Source organism: Melanaphis sacchari, unplaced genomic scaffold, assembly GCF_002803265.2.
Source record: "Melanaphis sacchari strain LSU unplaced genomic scaffold, SCAv2.0 Contig73_pilon_pilon, whole genome shotgun sequence".
Lineage (NCBI taxonomy): Eukaryota > Metazoa > Arthropoda > Insecta > Hemiptera > Aphididae > Melanaphis > Melanaphis sacchari.
Window position 1 is genome coordinate 450785 of NW_020271525.1, and position 21509 is coordinate 472293.

At 23.9% G+C, this 21509-nt stretch overlaps 1 protein-coding gene across 2 annotated transcripts in view; it reads right to left on the reverse strand.

The window, feature by feature from the left end:
* The window catches only part of LOC112600976 (tachykinin-like peptides receptor 99D), a 225075-nt gene that overhangs the window by 140772 nt on the left and 62794 nt on the right, over window positions 1–21509 (reverse strand). For both annotated transcript variants that reach the window (XM_025348348.1, XM_025348347.1), the window contains one exon: window positions 8708–9117. In XM_025348348.1, the coding sequence (XP_025204133.1) occupies window positions 8708–9102 (395 nt within the window). In that variant the 5' untranslated portion in view covers window positions 9103–9117. The remainder of the gene's footprint in view (window positions 1–8707; window positions 9118–21509) is intronic.

Genomic DNA, 21509 nt, shown 5'->3' on the forward strand with positions numbered 1-21509 from the left:
ATTATCTCATGACTTCAGAATACTGTAACATTTTTGAAAATAATTCTTTTTTTATTAATTTCAAGTTGTCACAAAACATTTTTTTTTTCGGAAAACAATCACACTATTTTTCATTGTTTCATTTTTTTCATAGATTTTTACTTTTTCAATGATAACATACATTTTTAATTTCATATTTTCCCGAAATAAAATATTACTAAAAGTCATTACATATTTGTTATAAGAAATCAAATTTCGTTGAGTAATTTATTGTTATAAGTATTTGAAGTTATAATGGACCTACATTTTGAGAAGTACCCTTGTACTACTCCACTTCGTTCATTTAAACTTTAAATACTTATAAATCATAAACAGACTATGTGTCTTGAATAATTTGTATATATCGGTGTATACCGAAAAATATTTTTATTAAAAACAAGAGAATAAAATTAAATGCTGTCATTAAAAATTATTAAAATAAAAAAAAAATATAACGATAAAAATAATATTTTAGAAAAAAATTGTTTTAAAAGACTTAAAAATTATATAAAAAATATATTTTCAAAATTATCAATAACTTTTGATATAACTATTTTTTACCAGATTTTTAATTTAAAACAATACTATTTTATGCATATTTTTTTATTATACATTCTACATCTACGTATCCTTGTTTATTTTTTATATTTGAAAAGTATCATTAACCTTCTACTTGATATTACAAATATTGTAATTAATAAACGATTGATCAGGGATTTCATTTTATTTTCTCTACAGGCTATAATTTGACATATTAGCTTTGCAATAAATATAAATGTAATATAATTCAAACTGCAAAAAAAATTGTTGATAACTTTTTTATGATTTTATAAAAATAATATTTTTTTCAAAAAAAAAAAAAAAAAATTATTTTGCTTTACTTTAAAATAATTTATCGAATTATAATATCTTCTTGTTTATTATCCGAAGATTTTTTTTTTACGATGACTATATATATTTTTAAGTATATGATTTTTTATTTGTGTTTCTAAATTGTCATTTTGAGAACGTCAATGCATTAATATTTAAAAATAATGTTTCAAAATCGAATATCAATCATAAACGTATTGCATTATAATAATAATTGTCAAAGGTATCCTTTTGTAATTGCTTAAACAATAATGCACAGGTATTCGGGGAGATGCAAGTCAGACCATATTCTCGTGTTTCGATTACTACTACTATTGATGAATTTATCAAAATTTTCTGACATGACAAAATTTTCCATGTTTGTAATGCACTATCGTGCACGTGTGCACGAGTGCACTTATTATATAATTCTTCGGCGAATCGTATTGTTGAAACGATTAACACGAAAACGAATAGAATTTTAAGTTAGTACCTACTGTTAATTTTGGTTAACAATAATATATGCATTATGCATCGAGATGATATGGAAATTCTACCTTGAATTAGTACCACCTTTAAAATATCACACTATGGCGATTTATGCAATTAATTTAGTTTCTGTATTTTCTTCTATGTACATGTTTCACAGTAGAAAAATGTTCCGGTAATCAATTTGAGAACGAGAACTTTTGGTGTCCAACTGGATTTAGTATATATGCTGATTTTGGAAGGTCAACAATGAAAATCCTTGGTAATTTTTAAAATAATTAATTTATTGTTTATTTTTAAAATAAATAAAAATGATCAATATTTTATACAACTAATATTTAACACACTAATTACAGTGATTTACTTAATTACGAAGTACCCTCAACATTTATTGTACAGCACAACGGTTACCTACTTGTTCGCTTATTATAATAACTGCGTATATGATTTTGGTTTTATAATAAAAGTGTCTATCGTTAAACACATTAAGGGTAATCACTTACGTTAGATACATGTAAAATAACATATATTCCTTTAATTAGGGATTTTTTTTTTAATATTATCGATCAAGCACATTTTTTTTTTAGTTTAGAAACATTACTTTGATGATTCCTGGATAAAAACAGATGCGACCCAAGTCGGCGGTCATCATGAATCTCGTTGTTTCCATCACATATAGAACTCTGGAGTATGTCAAACATATACATAACAATTTTAATGTAAAACATAACTAAGAAATGGTACTAAAAGACCGCTATACCTCATTAGGCTACTGCAAATGCGTCTTAAAGTACTATTGTAAATTGAAATAAGAGGCAAACTACTTGATGATGTTAAACTATAAAAAGTCTTAAAACGATATATTTTTTTTAGATTTAAACATGTAGGTAAAGTATACTATCTGTACCATTCAGTAGATGTAATTTGTTTGAATAAATAATCGTGATGACACACTTAACTTTTGAAAAATTTTGTAGGTACCTACGTACTTTTATTAAAATTAAACACAGATCTAGAATGACTAAACAATAAATGATTATATTTTGTAATATTTTTATTTAAATTCATAATCCCCAAACTGGCAGTTATATTAACCATTATTTTATTTTTTATAAATACCTATTTAATTAATTATCAAAATGTATTGTATTATTAAGTTAATACTTAATAATTATACAAAATATTTTGAGAATTATTTTGATGTTTTTCTTTTTCAAACATAATTATGATTATGATCGCATTATTAAATGTATTATTATAACTAAAATTTTTGCTTAAGTTATTCGTTTTAAATGCTAACACGTTATAACTATTAGATTTAAAACTTATAAATAAATAAATTTGAAAATAATATTATTTTTAATTTTCCATTTAAAATCCTAATGAATATTTTTTTTTATAAATACTAAAAATGTTTTTTTTTTTTTTTTTTGAGAAATAAAGTCGCTAAGATTGTTAAAATTACGTAGTTTTACGTGTATGGTACACATTTACATTTTAAATGATTATTCATTTAAACGTAATTTAGAACCGTAACTCGTAAGTGTAATTACATTTGGAGCTTATAATTTGTCTTGGCTACATAACTAAATTGAGTAACATTTTTAACGATAAAAAATATATTTATTCATTTTTTTTTATTTTATTTTTTTTTTTTTTTGTACATCTAGAATACAGAAATTATGTACAAATGCACACTTAAAAACTACAACGTGGAATTATTCATGAAAATGTAATTGATTCATACTAAAAAATTTACATTTTTTACTTTTCTTACAGTATCAAAACTCTTTGTGACTTTGTATGTAAACCATAAATTATATTATAATATATTAAATTCAAAGGTATTTAGGTTAATGATTTTACAATGCATTTTTTTTTTTTTTTAAACTCCTTTTGGAGTATCGAAAATTTGTCAATCTTCAGCCTTAAAGACTAAAGAGTGGTTTTTAGAAGATAATCTAATAAAACTGGAACTTTGAAAGTTCTAAAACTTGCAGTTAAAATAATAATAACAAAATATCAAGTAAAAAAAAAATTAAAGAAAATGGGATTTTTTTTTTTCATTTGCAAAACCAGGTTTTGACAGAATTTAAAAAAAAATGTTCACAAAATTTTTTTGGTAAAGAATATCAACATTTCTAAATTATAGAGAAATCTCTGATTTAAAAAAAAAATATATTTGAATATTTTTAGAAATTAAAATATTGTCTATTTTTTCAGAACAAATTTTTTTTTTTTTTATCAGGTAACATATAGTTTACTGCAAATTTTAAAGATTTTATTATATGTGATTAATAATCTTCGTAAAACAGTTATATACATTCATGGATTTTATATTACTTTACAATTACAGTGCTCACATAGGAAATATACTCAAGTTTAAATTAAAAACTTTTCGAGTGTGTATCGTATATATTATAAGTAAAATACACAAAGAGTAATACTCATAGTTTTCAAACCTCATTTTTTAGGCCTTTCTATATTTTATGGACCATTTAAAAATCATATATTTCCGAGAACTACTGACAGTTTAATGATATTATAAATACATTTTTTTTTATATACCAAATGGTTTTTCTACCACAATTATTGAGCCAATAGGAATAAGTAATAACCAATAAGTAATACATTGATGAAACAATATAGTTAGTAATAATTTTAGTAAGCATGTTTTATAAATTAACCAAGTATGGGTGTATTAGTCTTGTTCTAATTTACCCTTGATGAATGATAATTCAAATGTGATAAAATATTCAATGAAAATAATATGTACCAGCTGCTAATGAGGATTTCAGATATAATGAAAAAATACTTGCCCGTAGCTTACAATGTGCATATTTAAGTATATTAATATTATATTATTAATAACTTTTATTCATTTTAGTATTCACTATTTTATAATTATTTTTATATTGTAACATTAATTATAAGTTTTATTTTGTTGATAATAAATCAGCTAGTATAAATTATTTATATTTTTTATTCAACAACCGACATATTTTTGAATATAATGTGGTTAAATATAAATTTAAAAAAAATTATTTGGAATATAATTATCTTCAAATAGTGTTAGTTTATTCATATACACACTTCAATAGATTAACGTTTACTGATATTTGTTTTCATTAATAAAATAATTTAAATGTTAAATGAATTTTAAATTTCAAAATTATATAATATAATAAAATGTAATAGAAAGTTATATAAGCTGTTTAATCAATTATTGCATAATATTAAGTATCTGTAGGTATTTCTATTATATATCTATGGTCACATACCAGCATTTAATATGGTTTGTTTACAAGTACATAAATATTTTTGATTTTATTTCCTTTCGACATTTTATTTTATTTTTTTTTTTCAATTACATATGAATGTATAGTATTAGAATAGCATAAAAACAATATTTGTAAAAATATTAAAATGCAATAATAATATCTTTCTTACTGGTAAATCGTATTAATATGTGCCATAAAACATATTATATTTTCATTTTTTGCACATGGATGTTTCTTTTGGTTTATGTTAAACAAATTTATAGTGAAATAACTTCTCATAAAATATTTTTACAGTAACTAGGTACATGTGTTTGTAATTTTCTAAAAGTTTTGTTTCTATTTTTTATTTTTACTCATTGGAAAGTACCAGACAACCATAAGAAACATACATAATTATGTATTATCATGATATATCGTGAAAATTCCACAATGTCAAATAATTTGTATCTGGTTTTATAATTTTGGTAAAGCACAATTGAGTCCACTGTACCTAATTTTTAAGAACTTTGTTTTCGTACCATAATTTGTCAAATTTTCCTGTCTGTATTCGCGTGTACTCGTGTTCTAGCTATAATTTATACAATTGGTAAAACAAAGAATTTGTATATTTTATTGTTACAATAAATTATTGTTCATATTTATAGGTATATAATTTATATTTACATTCTTATTTGTTTATATTATTTTGTGTAAATAAATACTATCAATTTTTATTAAAGCAATAAAAATAAATTTAATTATAAAAATTATATTTCATATTTATGTAAGTAAATTAATTTTAATACTAAAAAAATTCACATTATTAAAAAAGAAATTTCTTGAAAATATATTTTATTTTTACATTGATTCTTCTTGAATCAAAGCAAAGTTATATTATAAAATATATGTATAGATATAAATTTTAACAAATTATGTGCCTTTATAGGACTAAATTCGAAATCTCATCTAAAAAATTGTTTTTATTGTCAAATAAAATCGATTTTTCTGCTCTATCGATTGATAAGAGTTTAAGATTTTAGTATACACGTTAGATATTTATTTTTTCCTTGTTGGTTACTGCAGTTAATAGATTTTCGCTAAGGGATGATTTTTTTGAACGGTTTGTTTATTGTATTAAATTTTTTTTTTACATCTTACATCAACACCATACGAATGCACAATATACTGTCAAAGTTTCACTTAATAAACGAGTCACAACTTAAGAGATAATATTATTGAAAGATAATCAATTAATAACTTATATAATAATCAATCATAATGTTTTATTTGGAGCTAGTTTCTACATGAAGTCAAAACTAAACATAACTTTTACAACACACATGGTGGTCAATTTCGATTTCCTTAATCTAATAATTGCTTTTTAATTATATTGACATCTAACTATTGTCACATTTTGTTTTTGTAAAACACGTAGTACAGAATAATACACAATTTAAAATATTAAAACTTATTTTTGCTTTATAATTAAAATTTATTTAATCTCATTATATAGTTGACTGTTAATTATTGTTAAAATATTATAACTTAGTATAAAGCTGTTTTGATAAATTGGCTTATATATTATGCTAATATATAATTAATATATTAATATGATCATAGTTTGATTTATAACAAATTATGTTTTTTTTACATATGTATGCACCACTATTTCAGTAGTTATTTTTATTTATAATTTAGAAGTAATAGAAAATTAATCATAAAAATTGTGTAAGTTGTATTACATCATTTTAAAGCGAGCAAATTAAACTGATCTGATTATAATATTCAATCGTAATATTTATTATTTGGTGCTAAAAATAATTTCTGAAATTATATTTTTGAATGGATCAAATTCATTATATTGATTATATTTTCTGATTTAAAACCTTTTTTCATATTAAAGTATATTTAAACACTGGTGTATTGTACAATACATGAATAGTCGAACACGTAAATTATACGAAACATTATTACACACGTAAAATATATAATGGAAATAATTATGGTTTATGTCAAATAATGGCACTAATATATATATATATAATATTAAATATGATATGTTTTGGAGAGATATACATGTAATATACTACCACTTTCTAATATATACTGGTAGACCGACAAACATCATCAAAGTTAGCGATCAAACTTAACACGAGAAAAATCAAAATTACTAAAAAAACTCACGGTCATTTCGTAACGGCTTTGATATTACAGTTCGTTTTGTTACTAAAAGCTTAAATTTTTAAATTTTTATTTTATTTGATGGTCATAATTTTACTAATTAAATTACATTTTAAATTTAATTATAGTTGCTTATAAAAGTTAATTAAAGTAAATTGTCTTACTATCAATTCTGCAAAATATAATTATAATTCTAACAAGAAAAAATTCAAATTCGTAAATAAAATGTATTTTTAAAAATAGCATTTGTTATAATATAAACATTTTAACATATACTAATGGTCTCTGATGTATATCTCAATATATCCATTCGAATTCAAAATTTTGGGCTTTTAGTCGCTTTAGATGATGATCTTTTCTTTCTAAAATACCTTATTTTTTCAAATCAGCTAAGAAATAGCTTCAGAAAATGACAACGCATTTCAATGTTTTTACTTTGTTTTTTATTTTACATTAGATTTGATTATCACTATTACTTTAAGAGTTAAAAATACAAAACTCCACTAAAGCTATAAAACAATATTTACTGATTACATATAAATATTATTTTTTATAATAATTAAGTTAATGATATCAATTTTATAGATGAATAAGCTCTAAAAACGTTTTAAAATAGATTAAAATTTGTTAGCTAAAAATTAAAACTATTATGAAACTATAAAATTATAATATATTTTTAAACATGATTTATACACCGTAGTTTTAATGTACAATAACAAATATTAAATAAATCTATTACAAAATAATGTGAAGGTGATATGACACTACAAACGACTGTTGTGTAACAACAGATAATACTTATTGAACAATTTACAATACATATAAAATATGAATATTTTATGATAATATGCATTTTATGTCGACGGAATTAAATGTTAATAAATCGGTAGACCAAAAACATTTAAACAATATTTACGTACACCGTTATTGTAATTCTATAGAAATCTATATACGTAAGTACATTAGCTTTGTGCGTGGTTTATATTTAAACGTACTTAATATATAATAATACATATAACGTCGTCACCTGAGAGCATACAACAATCACAAAATCAATGCAGCCTTTGAGTTTGAGTTTTGTGTAAATTTCTTCCCAAATCTACTAATTGAGAATGAAATTAAATAATACCCGAATACGCATGTATATAATAATAATAATAATATATTTAATATTGAAAACGATTTATTGGTAGGGCTATTAACTGTTAAAAATAATTTATTTTATTTTAAATTTTAACATTGCTTTGATTTAATAATATAATAAATCAAAAATTACGTTTCCCTAAAAAATAAAATAATAATATTGTATTTTTCTATCTATAATCACGATTAAAATTATTATACTCTACAATATCTACTACCAAAGTTCAAATGCATGGCAAACTAACCATAACACCAGTTTTATGTTTTCTTTTTAAACCAAAATACATTGTTTTAAATGTCAGTAAAACGTTTCGAATAAAACCACAAGTTTGGAAAACTTTCCAACTCTGGTTATAAGTATAATGAATAAATAAAGAATACACTCAACGTTGTCTTACCGTCAATCATGATTACTCTCTTTTATTGTTAATACAATTATTTTTTTATTTATCAAGCATGATATTTAACGATATTAATATGAACATTAATTCTCTCTATTAAAATCATATTTATTTATTATTTTTTAGTTTGCATTAAATTAGTTATAAACATTTTTAACAGATTTAATGTAAAATTTAGTTTTTACCACCAAGATATTTTGATTTCGGCCCGGTAAAAATACTCCTAAATTAATTTGTCACTGGTAAACAATATTTGATGGTATTATAAAGTCAAAGTGACAACGGAATTATATACCTTGTGACGAGCATATCATTCGCAGTGATGTGATATATCATTATAATACCAATAGTATAACAGGTACGTACCTGTCGATAGAAATCGCCATCAGGGTGAACACGCTAGCGCATATAGACAGCACGGCGACGAACTGGCTGATCTTGCAGTATGCCGTGCCGAACGTCCAGTTGCTGGTCAGCATATAACTAAAGTTTACTGACACGTTGAGTGTCGACACCATAGCGTCTGCTATGGACAAGTTCACCAGGAAGTAGTTGGTCACGTTCCGCATCCGCTTATTGGTCATGACGATCCATATGACGATCAAGTTGCCGCCCGTGGCCACCATGATCATGGGCACAAACAGCACCGTCCACGCCAACTGATGCCACCATTGTAGCTCGAACTGATTGCTGTCGGGCCACACCACCCCGTCACTTCCGTTACTGGTTGAATTGGGTTCGCCAAAATCAGATCCGTTCATGGCCCGCTCCGGAACCTGCGCAAAATCAAAATCTTCTGATCATTGCCTTTGGTCGGAAATAGCTAAATCCCAACGACTCCGTAGGAGCCTTCGCATCAAATGAAAAACAATTATTTATACATAGAAAATTCGATGCATCCAAGAGGTATTTTTAATTCAGCGAAAGGTAATAACTAAGTATGGTTGTAATGCGACTATACAAAGCTTACTGAAAACGATAAGCATTATTATCTTTTTAACGTGCGCATCTGTATATTGTGCATAGAAATTCAAAATTATTACCATACTTAATATACGCTGTACAGTGACTCTGCACGATAGTGATGCCCTTATTTATGTCATTTAAAAAAACTCAGACTTAACTAGATCATTTAGTCAATGATACAAGTGTTGGTGAAGTTGGATAAAAAAGTGTTGATTGTTTATTAATTATTATTCTTAAATATATATTCACTAACACTGATTTTTTATACAAGTTCGCTGCCAATATTTGCGATTTTGGCACATGAAAAAATATTTGTATAACCGAAAGTATTATAATATGCAAATTACATTCTCGATGCTTGTAAATCATATTTACATTTTATTCAATGTTTCGATAACTTTGGGTTCAATAATACTCCGATAGTATCTTCTTTAACGCTTTGCATATTATATACATATTTTTTTATACAAAAAATATCTAGTCTCTATTGTGACTCATCAGTACACTGTCGTTTCGCAAAATAGTCTATGCTCTAAAGTGTATTGTGTTATAATATTTGAAAGCTATCTCACGTTAAAATATAGTAATAGTAAAAATATTATAATGAGTGGAAATAATTCTTATTTTTACGTTAACTAAGAGTAGTGACCAAGACTGACAAACGAGAAACAATTTAAAGCCAACCATTTACAAATGTCGGGAACAGTAATTTATTATAATAATATTATAACGTAGACGAGTATAAACCATTTTAGGTGACGTAAACTGACATTTCTATTTAGCATTTAACATTTACGAACAATGTGCCAATATAAATTTTATATAGCACAACTGAAAACCATAACAACTAAAATAGAAATTTTAATATCTCATAGCTATTATTGTTTTATGTCGCACTGTTGAATTTTGATGAGATTGAATAGTTATGACTCTGTAACGTGGTCGGGGGAACCCTGTTACAATATTAGTTATCCAGATAAGGTTTTCTATTCCGTATGGATAAATTTTCCGTAGCTGGAGATTAGAGCACTATATTAGAGATATTTATCAATAATAAGACACGTTTGGTTTATATGTCTATGATAATTTTTATATTTAAAACAATATATTACTGTATGGAGGATAGCTGTTAATAATTATATTGTTGAGTTCGCCTATGTTGATGGTTAATGTCAAACTAACTGCTGTGTGTCATTTTAGTATATTCGTACTAATTCGAACATGTCAAAAGTGTTAACTATGTATATTTTGTATTAGTCAATCATATCGGTGTGTTTATTGTGTAATATATAATATATAACAAATGTTACAAGTCAATTAATAAAATAAAAGGCAACTCATCGGTAATAATTTAATTATGGCTCAAAATTTTAATTTTTTCATTAAAACTGTTTAAGCAAATATCGATCTTGTTAAATTATATTTTTGATACAGTGATATTATAATATATACAATATACAAGTTTTGAACAAATCAATATGAAATATTTTCGTTTGTTTTTAACAGAATTACAACTATTGAATTAATGAATCTAGCAGCTCCGTTAATAGATAATTTATTATTATTATTATTATTATTGTAAAAATAAAAACCATCCCAAGAAATTTTTAAATAATTAATAATAAGGTAACTGGCAATGTAATTAAAAAAATAAAAACAATGTATAAATTTATGTAAAGATTATATATGAATATATTTTTAAAGTTTTCATGTATCATGTGTCAGTGTATCCGGGATTATGAAACGATATTATTAAAATATTAAAAATTCCTATCATATTTTATTCATCTGATTAATGAGTGATAAAAAATAAAACTACTTAATGTAAGATTATAAAATGTATTACATTTTTAAAATAAGCACAGTTGGTGTGGTTTTCTCATATGTCTCAATTTCTTAATTGCTTTTAATAAAACAGTTATTTTTTAAAAACAACTAAACAAACATTTACTAAATAAAGACATAGTTTTTATTGATATAAATTATACATAACATAAGTTTTATAGGTATAAAAATTCTTAATATAGAATTATTATTAGATAAGACTAATTTATAATAACGGTTTAAAATTATGAATAAACTATTAAGAACACAACACTATTTAAGATTAAATATTTGATAAAAATGCATAATTTAACATTTAAGCAGTTTTTGAAATAGTGCTATTGAAGTTTTATAAAAATTTCAAAATTTACTTAAGTAAAATTATACGTATAATTTTAATATTTTGTAAATGTATAACAAGCATTATTATTAGATATTTGTATTTTGGGGTGGTGTGTAAATAATAAATATACACGAGTATAATAAAGATAAAAATCATTCTTGGAACGTGACTTAAAGACACAGTGAAAGGTATAAGTTGAACAAAGACGTAGCTTACAACAAAAAAAGTCACTAGAAACATTCGTTCTGAGTTCTTCATTGTACATTCGATAAAAAAATAAAAAAATGCGTTCACGTGAATATTGTTTTATTTCTATTGTTCATTGTTTTATATATTTTCATCGTAGGTGTAGGATAACAGATTCTATGTGAATTTCGGTAAAAATTTTTTTCGCGTGGATGCTCTACTATAGGTCATAAGTTAAAATGGTTATCTATATTGAATATTCGTGATATGAGTAGCTGATGCATAGCACAAATTTCTGTTATTAGGCAGTTATTGTGCGTAGATATAGGTAATGAAAATAAGGCATTTTTCGAGATCATATAAATAACAAAACAAAATTTACAATTCTCGTTGATAGAAGAGAAAATGACAATTATAATATTTACGAGTATAATACAAATTTATTCATACATCATTATTATGTTTATTACGATTTATCAAAATATATTCACAAATATTCTTATCCTATTGCAATCTTAACAATAATTTTTGGAAATATTTATACTTTTTTATTTTATTTTTAATGTTTTATGGTATATCGTTAACGCATACAATAAAATAACTTTATCAATAATATATAATTAAAATTAAATTACTATAAATAATATTAAAAAATGAGTTTTAAAATTATAAATACTGTCAAAAACTTAAAATTGATATGAAAATATATTTATATACTATAATAATAATATAAATATAAATTTAATTTTTGAAACAAATATGTTATGTACATAGGTTCCAGGAAATCCACAATATATACTTTTGATGCTCCGCGTTACAGTTATAAAAACAATGAATCTACATAACCACAAAAAAAAAAAAAAAAAAAAATACATGAGCATGCACATAGTAGAAATATTATTTTAATATTTTTTTAGGATGCTTAAACATTTTTTTTTTAAATTCGAATAGAATTTATTCATTTCCTTGTAGGAAAGAAAATAAATATTTCATATATTAGACTAGACATTTCTAAATGATTGTATAAAATACAATTCAGAGTAGTAAATTATGCTATATTTACGAATGAAAATTATATTGTGATGTCGGTATGTCACTCATTATGAATAGTACCACACAAATAAAGCAGTATGTTATTTGATACATTTTTTTGAAAAAAAAATATTGCACTTTGTCTAATTATTTGATTTATGCATATATGCTTATAAATAATATTATATTGTAATCATCATGTAGGTATATCATGGTTATTATATATAAATACGCCATTGCTTACTCCTTCGAAAACAAACTTTACTGCTCCGCAGTGCTACTCGATGTTGCACAAGCATTCGACAAAGTCTGGCACACTGGACTTCTGTATAAACTAAAACAATTTCTCCCTCCTCCTTACTTCCTATTCTTCAAATCATATCTAGAAAATCGCCACTTTGTGACTAAAGTAGGCTCAGATTTCTCAAACCTAGCACCCATCTTAGCGGGCGTCCCCCAAGGTGCCATTTCGTCCCCAATTCTGTATAACATATACGCCGCAGACCAGCCAACTTCTTCTAATACATCAGTTGCTGAATTTGCTGACGACAAAATCATCTTCACCTCTAATGAAAACCCTCTTGTCGCCAGCCAACATCTTCAAAATCATCTCAATGAGATGGAAGTATGGTATTCAAACTGGAAAATAAAAATAAACAACGAAAAATCTTCACATATAACCTTTACTCTCAGACAAGGCGTAGTCCCTCCTGTCTCTCTGGCAAACAAAATAATACCATCAGCTACCAAAGTTAAATACCTAGGCCTTCTCCTCGACAAACGCTTAACTTGGGCCGAGCATATTAAACAAAAGCGTCTCTTACTTAACTCCAGACGAAAAAGCCTTTACCCACTGCTAGGCAAACATTCCAAGCTAAACCTTAAAAATAAACTATTGCTTTACAAAACCCTTCTGAAACCCATTTGGGTTTACGGTATCCAATTATGGGGAGCGGCAAAAAAATCGAACACATATAAAATGCAAACATTCCAATCAATAACACTTCGTATAATCACCAACGCTCCCTTTTACGTTACCAACCATACTTTACACTCTGATCTTGGACTACCGACTGTAGCCGAAGTGGCCACATCCTCCAACAAGCGCTACCGATCTCGCCTTACAAACCATCCCAACCCACTTATCCTCGCCCTCAACTCCGCAAACATTCCAGGTAATCCACCAAGAAGATTAAAGAGACGCTGGTGTCGCGATTTAGATACCTAAATTGTCACTACTTTAAATTAAATAAATAAGAGAAAAAAAAAATATAAAAAAAATATATATATACTTAAGTAAAATGTACATAATATAATGTAAAATTCACCTTAAATATCATGTCGAGTGTTACCGCTGGGTTGCTACTCACCTCACGCATTCACAACAATTGTATTTCAACCCATATGCTTATTGTAACCATTATTACAGATTGTATATATTCTAATAAATGTTAAAAAAAAAAAAAATTATATATAAATGTACACCAATAATGGCCAAATCTAAAAATATATAAAGCAATACAAAATATAATTTTAAACATCTTGGTACAGTACTTACCTACCTTTAATTTTATAGTATAAGATATTTTATAGAGTTTTAAGTATTTTTAAAGTCTTAGTAGAACTTTTTTATTCATGAAAATGTTTATGTAAAAAGTTTTTAAAAGTTAAAAATTAAATTAAGAACCTTAGTACATAAGTACCTCTATTTTATGGGTTCTAATAATTGTTCACTCACCTATTAAATTAATAAGTTTTTAAATTTAAAAAAAAAATATGATATAATAAATATTAGGTAAATTTATGTTTCTTTAAATTTTAAGTATCTATAACTATTTTATTCAAAGATCCATTCTATTTAAAATCTAGATTTACCAAAAATTAGTTAAACCACGCATGGTTTAATATCTTTACCATCATTTTTTTGTTTTCATATCTTTTTCCGAAAATATCACGATAAGATAATTAAAATACCTTTATTTTGTGTTTTGTTAATGCTTGGTAATAAAACTAATTATTACGTGTAAGTAATTTCTCAAATATTATCATGTTTAAATCAAAACTTTGTTTTATTTTAATAATATATAATATGCACATTTTAGTGATTAAATGTTATTCAGTGGAAATAACTATGAATTTAGATTTATGTACATGTCATAACGTATTTAAAATTATATAAATTTATTGCTTCATATAGTTTTGCCGTTTTCAATTACTATAATGATTATTTTAGCTACCCTATTTAAAATGTATAATATAACTATACTTGAACCGTTTGATGTCTACCCGTGTGGTGTGATAATTATTACTATTAAGACATACTTACTATAACTGTAGAACTATAGCATGTCGTAAAGTTGACTTTATTATATTATGATTGTACTATAAAGTAAATGGTAACAACTGCGGTGACTTATTATAAGTTATACACATAACTATCATTATACTTTTGTTTACCATATTTTAGTATGATTTATGTTTTAGGTACATATTTTACGGTAACTACGAAGTAAACGTAATTTCGCATGATACTTAGTGCATATATTATAATAAAACGAATCAGCCGATGGAATCTTTAACATGCCCGCAAAAAATGCTTATTTATACCGTTAGGCGTCTCGGGTTTATGTGGTAGAATATATCATGATATACAATTGCACACAACGGATATTGAAATTGGTATAGCAGGTTATTATTAGGTAATACAAATAGTAAGTTTGTATATTAAGATATTTTTTCACGCCGTATGTCTATGTGTATGAACATACTTTTATTCATTATTTATTAACAATTCACTCAAACCATGTAAAAATATAAATATTATATTTCTTTACAGTACCCATGAAAATGTTAAAATATATTAAAATTCACAAATAAGCTATAATAGGTTTTAAATCTTCGTTTTTGAATCGCATTACTGTTCACAATAATTATTATTCCTCTTTCTAATTTACTAATGATTAAAACTTATAACATTATGTTTAATTAAAAAGTTTATCTAATCAAATATAAACAATAAAATGGCTCGCATACCCTTCGTTAATGTGTGTTAATATTATATTGTATTATTACATTTAACAGGCGCAACAAATCAATGTTCTGCGGAACTTCCGTTTTTTATATACATATTACATAATATTTAATGTATTTTTACATACTTTTTGGAGCATATGATTTAATACTTTGGTATACCATATTTCCACACCAATAAATAGACTATATTATAAGTAAAAAAGAAAAATGTTAAATTTTGTTCAGATACATAGGTAGCTATTATAAAAATATGAAATACAATTTGAATTATTTTTGATATAATATTATTATTATCTTCGTTATTTGAAATTACAATAACGTAATTTCCATGAATAATGTAGTGTACTTACACTACGTTACGTTTAGCGTAATTCACGTATTTAATTAGTCAATTTTACTAAGCATACTTTAAATAGGTATATTTTATCGTAACCAGATATTAGATCAAACATGGTTAGTTTGCGAGTCTAAATGCAATAGATGCACTACTTATTATTATTATTTTTTTATTTTTATAAAATGTTTTTATTATACAATCTATAAACAATATTTACAATATTGTAAACATGAGTGATGTATTTAATTTTTTTAAATGGTCGTTGAAGAAGTCTGGAGTGAAGAGGACACCCATTGGTAGAACTTAATTTATTATTAAAAAAAAAAAAAAAATTATATCAGTGAAGAGAATTTGCGAGACTGATATGATCATATACTCTCAGTGTCAGGTAATTATAAAAGTTAATGAAATGTATGTATCTTAACACAATAACTTATGTCACGTTCAGACTTTTAAAGTATTCAAATAAACGTATTTTAATATTTATCATATTCGAATACACAGCAGTAGGTACCATATTTTCTTTTTCATACATTTTTAGAACACAATTTAAACACATTGTATTCGAGAAATTTTTTTGATTTTACTCTTGTCTTACAATATAGAAATAATATGAATTCTGTAAGGTGAATACCATAATTTTAAAGTAACATAATTAACCATGATTATTAATAAATTATTTTATCCAAATTTGCATCAATTATTTTAACAGTTAGAATATTAATATTAATTGATAAATTATAAATAAACTTAAATAATTTAATAAAACAAGTGTTATTAATTTATTATTATTATTATTATTATTATTATTATAACAATAAATACTAATTATATTAATAATTAATAATCAGTTTAATTAAAACCAAGTTGACTTGAAAATAATAATACCACACGCACACAACAATATGTATATTGTATCAATAGGTGGTATGAAACTTCGTAGCTAATACTTAGTTACTTAGTACCTATATTATTAATTATAATAAAATATAACTTTTATAGGCTAAATAAATTTTAAGCGATAAAATGTAAAAAATTAAAACACTTTAATAATTGCAATTTTTCAGTTAATTGAAACTATAGTTTAATTTTCAAAACTAAATACATTTTAATGATATTAAAAATTTTAAAAAATATATTGCAATAATAACAACAGTTTTTAAATTATTTGCTTATGTGTGTAATAATTAAAAGTAAGCAATTTTGTATTATTTTGAAAAAAAACAATGGCGAATTGTTATTCAAATCAAAAAAAAAAAAAAAAAATTTAATTCACAGCCGTATATTTTACGATTATTATAGTATCGTATTGTGTCATTATTATGACCTACAGAGAATCTTTTAGAGACCTTTTAAAAAAATATTTATTTTTTTATAAATTCATCAAATAGATTATTGTGAAATAAAATTGTATATACTACAAATTCGATGCACATACAACTATAAAAATTTTTTTTTTTTTTTTAATACAACGAGTCAATAATCTTATATAAATTAACAATTTTGATTTTTAAACAAAGCAATAGTAACAATATATTTGAAGAAATAAATATTTTTTATATTCTGAGTGGAGAGAATATTATATTGGTTTTATCATAATGACTTTGGAATATGTGTGTGTGTGTTTATTTTACTATGATTTGTACATAGGACAAAATTCATTTCGTGTAGTTTTGGTAGAACATTTATTAGGTTGGTAATTTAGGTTTCAGTACTTTTCTTTTAAATAAATAATTAAAGTACGTAAAAGTATATTTGATTTCTTTCATAGTTAGTGTTTTTGAATTTAAAACAAACCAAAGTTGATAACTGTTTGATATAATCAATGACCAACGTTTGCTTATTATACTCTATAAGCTATAGAAACACATTCATACACGTTATATAAAATAAGAAAAAACATTGTAAGAAAGTTTTCTTGTATAAGCTACCTACTTATTAGTTATTAGTACCTATAATGAGTTGTAATAGACAATTTTTTTTAAATTAATATTATAATATACTAACTTATAAATTATTATGGATGAATTTATTGAAAATAAATGGGAAAAGTGCTGATTAGATATCGAAAATTGTAAATTCTTAATAGCTAATACAAGTACACATGTGAACGGCACAACTCATTGAAAATGCATTAATCGTAAGTGTATTGTTATATTATATACAAATCAAACAAATACAATTCGCTCAGAAAACGAAAATTTAATATACATAATCATGAACAATATACAAAGAATTGAATTAATTGTCTAATAGTTAATACAGCTTTTAAAAGAAAACCTAAGACAATTTTCATAGTAGATAAAAAAAAAAAAAAACTATTATGTAAGAAATATGTAAGACTGAGGCATTGAATACCAATATTATAGACGTTAAAAGAATAATAAAAATATTCATGAAAACTGTAAGAAAATTTTTTTCTGTTAATTCTAATGATCTGACAGGATTATATAAAGTTTCAGATATGAAGCTATAACGATATGAAACGGGTAACAAAAGAAGGTCATTCTTTTTTATTACTTAATGACGTAGAAAAACACGTGATTATATTTTGTTGTAACATAAATTTATATTTACTATTGGTAAAAGATTCAATACCTGTATATAGTTACATTTAAATTTTATACTCGGTTTTTACACAAGTTTTTACCACTATGGTATTTAAAATTAGACATTATTTTTCTATTATATTTTACTAATAACTAATCAAAAACTATCATACAAATGTCCGTACATTCCATCAAAGTATAAAATAAATTATTTGTTAAATGAACTGAGTGAATTCTTAAAACTGTTGAAGAAGTTTGGCCTAATACTAAAATAATGGGGTGAAGATTCCAAATGACTCAAACTTGGTAATGGAGTGTACAAACATTTTAATTATCTGTAAATTATAATAATGCGTCATCTGAAATAGGACAATGGATTAGACACATTGAAACATAAAGTATTAGAATATTTTGTAAATGATTTTATATCGGAATGTCCTGATTTTAAAAGATTGAAAAAAATATTGTGATTACTTAATTGACCATTTTATAAATGAATAGAGCTTATCGTTACCTTGGTATTAGGCTGTTACGTCAGATAGTCTGACTAAAACCACTAATGCTTGCGAGCCGTCCCACTTATTTTTTAATCAAAGCTTTTATAACCATACTATATTGATAATGAGCTGGTTATCTGTCCTTATAAATGAATTGTTAACAGATATATGCATACAATTTAGAAGTTTCAACATTTTAAAAATACCTCGTGATATAAAAAATGTGGAATCGCAACGACGAAATGGAGTTTAAATGGAAGATTATAAAAACAGTAACATATGCTATTATATATTTTTCAAATATATATATATATATATAAATTCATGAAGACATATTCTATTATCATAAATAATATTATAAAGGTATTATAATACTTCGTCCATTTTTGTTAAAATGTAACAATTTTATATGTTCGTACTAAGTGTTAAAATTTAAAGATTAATACTTGAAATTAAAAATTGATTAACTTATTTTATTAAACATAAAAATATAATCAAATTAAAATTTTCTTTCTATTATTATTTTTATTATTTTCAGTAATCACTTTAATTCCATATAGACATAGATAATTTAAGTAGTAGTATTTTAGGTTGAATAATAAAATAAAAACATGTGCATTCTTTTAAATATTTATTCTTCATTAATACTTCAGAAACTTGTGTGATAAATCATTTTTTTTTTTTTTTAAATATATTATAAACTACCAGTGTTTTAATTTTAAATATGGATAGAGAATTAAATTTCAAATAATAAACATATATTATATTATTTAAAAAAAAATTGGTACTATTGATAGATCTGATGTTATTTTTTACTAAATACATTTAAGAATATAATAAAGAAATATAACTCAAAACTGAAAATGTAAATTACAGTAGCTTAAACTGTATCAAATGTCTTATAAATAAATAAATTATAATATGAAATAATTTAAAAAAAATTTAATTATTATTTTATGCACCTAAAATTTTACAACATTTAATGCTCGAGTAAACAATGTTTAAATTAGTTTTTTTTTTATAAATAATGAAACATCGTTTGTATATTTTATAAATTTTAACTATTTAGTTTCATGTTGGATCGATACTTTTAAGATAGGAATATGTATTATCTTATACCAATCATTAAATAAAAACATATTAAAATGACAGTATGTCATAATTATAACTTAGAAGTATTCTGTCGAACTTATTCTATAAGTAATAACAATTATTTATAAAACATTAATTAATTTACATCAGCAACATTTTTAAATACATATTATAATAATTTAAAATAATACGACAGGTTTTTTTTCGTGTCTCTCCAGATTACGATAAGTTATTTATTCCCAATAGATTTACAACATTTAAAAAAAAAAAAAAAATTATAAACTTATTAATTATAATTTATTGACATTGTATGCATTATAAGTATATAGTTATTTGTTACTATATTAAAATGTCTTAGTTAAAGAAACGAAAAAAATAGATCTGACATGTAGAGAATTATTTGCTGATTAGCGATATTAATTATTGAATTACGCGATAATGTGGAGCACCTAAACTGTAGGTTTATCGTGTGTACGATTCATGATAACAAATAGACGTATTGAAAATGTATACACCACTGCATTATTTTGATACACACCAATGTATAGTGTTTAATATTATAGTATGTACTATGAACATGTTATATATCTTTATTGATAATTTCGTCGTATTTGTATATGTCAGTATATACGTTCATCCACTAATCCACAAACTATAAATTTATATTTCTTAGTATAGTATTATGCTATTCATTGCCCATGTTCTCTTTAAATTATCAGAATTACATTAGGTAATAATTGAACACCAGAATGCATAAAAAAACATAATAAATTCTGTTGCCAAAATAAGATCTATGGATCACATCTTAGAATTTTAATACATTTAGTATAATTTTGTATTTTATTTTTATATTTTAGGGTTGAAAAATGATTTATTATTTATAAATAATTTATAACGTATCAACATAGTAATAATAAAAATAAAAAATAATAAGACAAAATTAGAAACTGTTACCAGATGATTGGAGGAAGCCCAAATACTTCTCCCACAACACCAGTGAAAAATTTAATTTAAAATTTAAGTGTGTACTGATCTGCTCTACAATACGTAGATATTAAAAGGATAACTACAATGGATGTGTTAAAATATGAATTCAATGATTTTTCATTACGTACGAAAAATAATTCTAAACGTAGATAGTTCATCGGTCTATATTAGGTAACTTTATTAAATGTATTATTTAATGATAATTGCTATTAAAGTAATTTATTGTACTAATAATATTATTATAAGTTAATAATACAAAAATGAATTCTCAGTTCAAATATTTATATAATGTTGTTGTCAATATACGCTTAACTATTTTTTA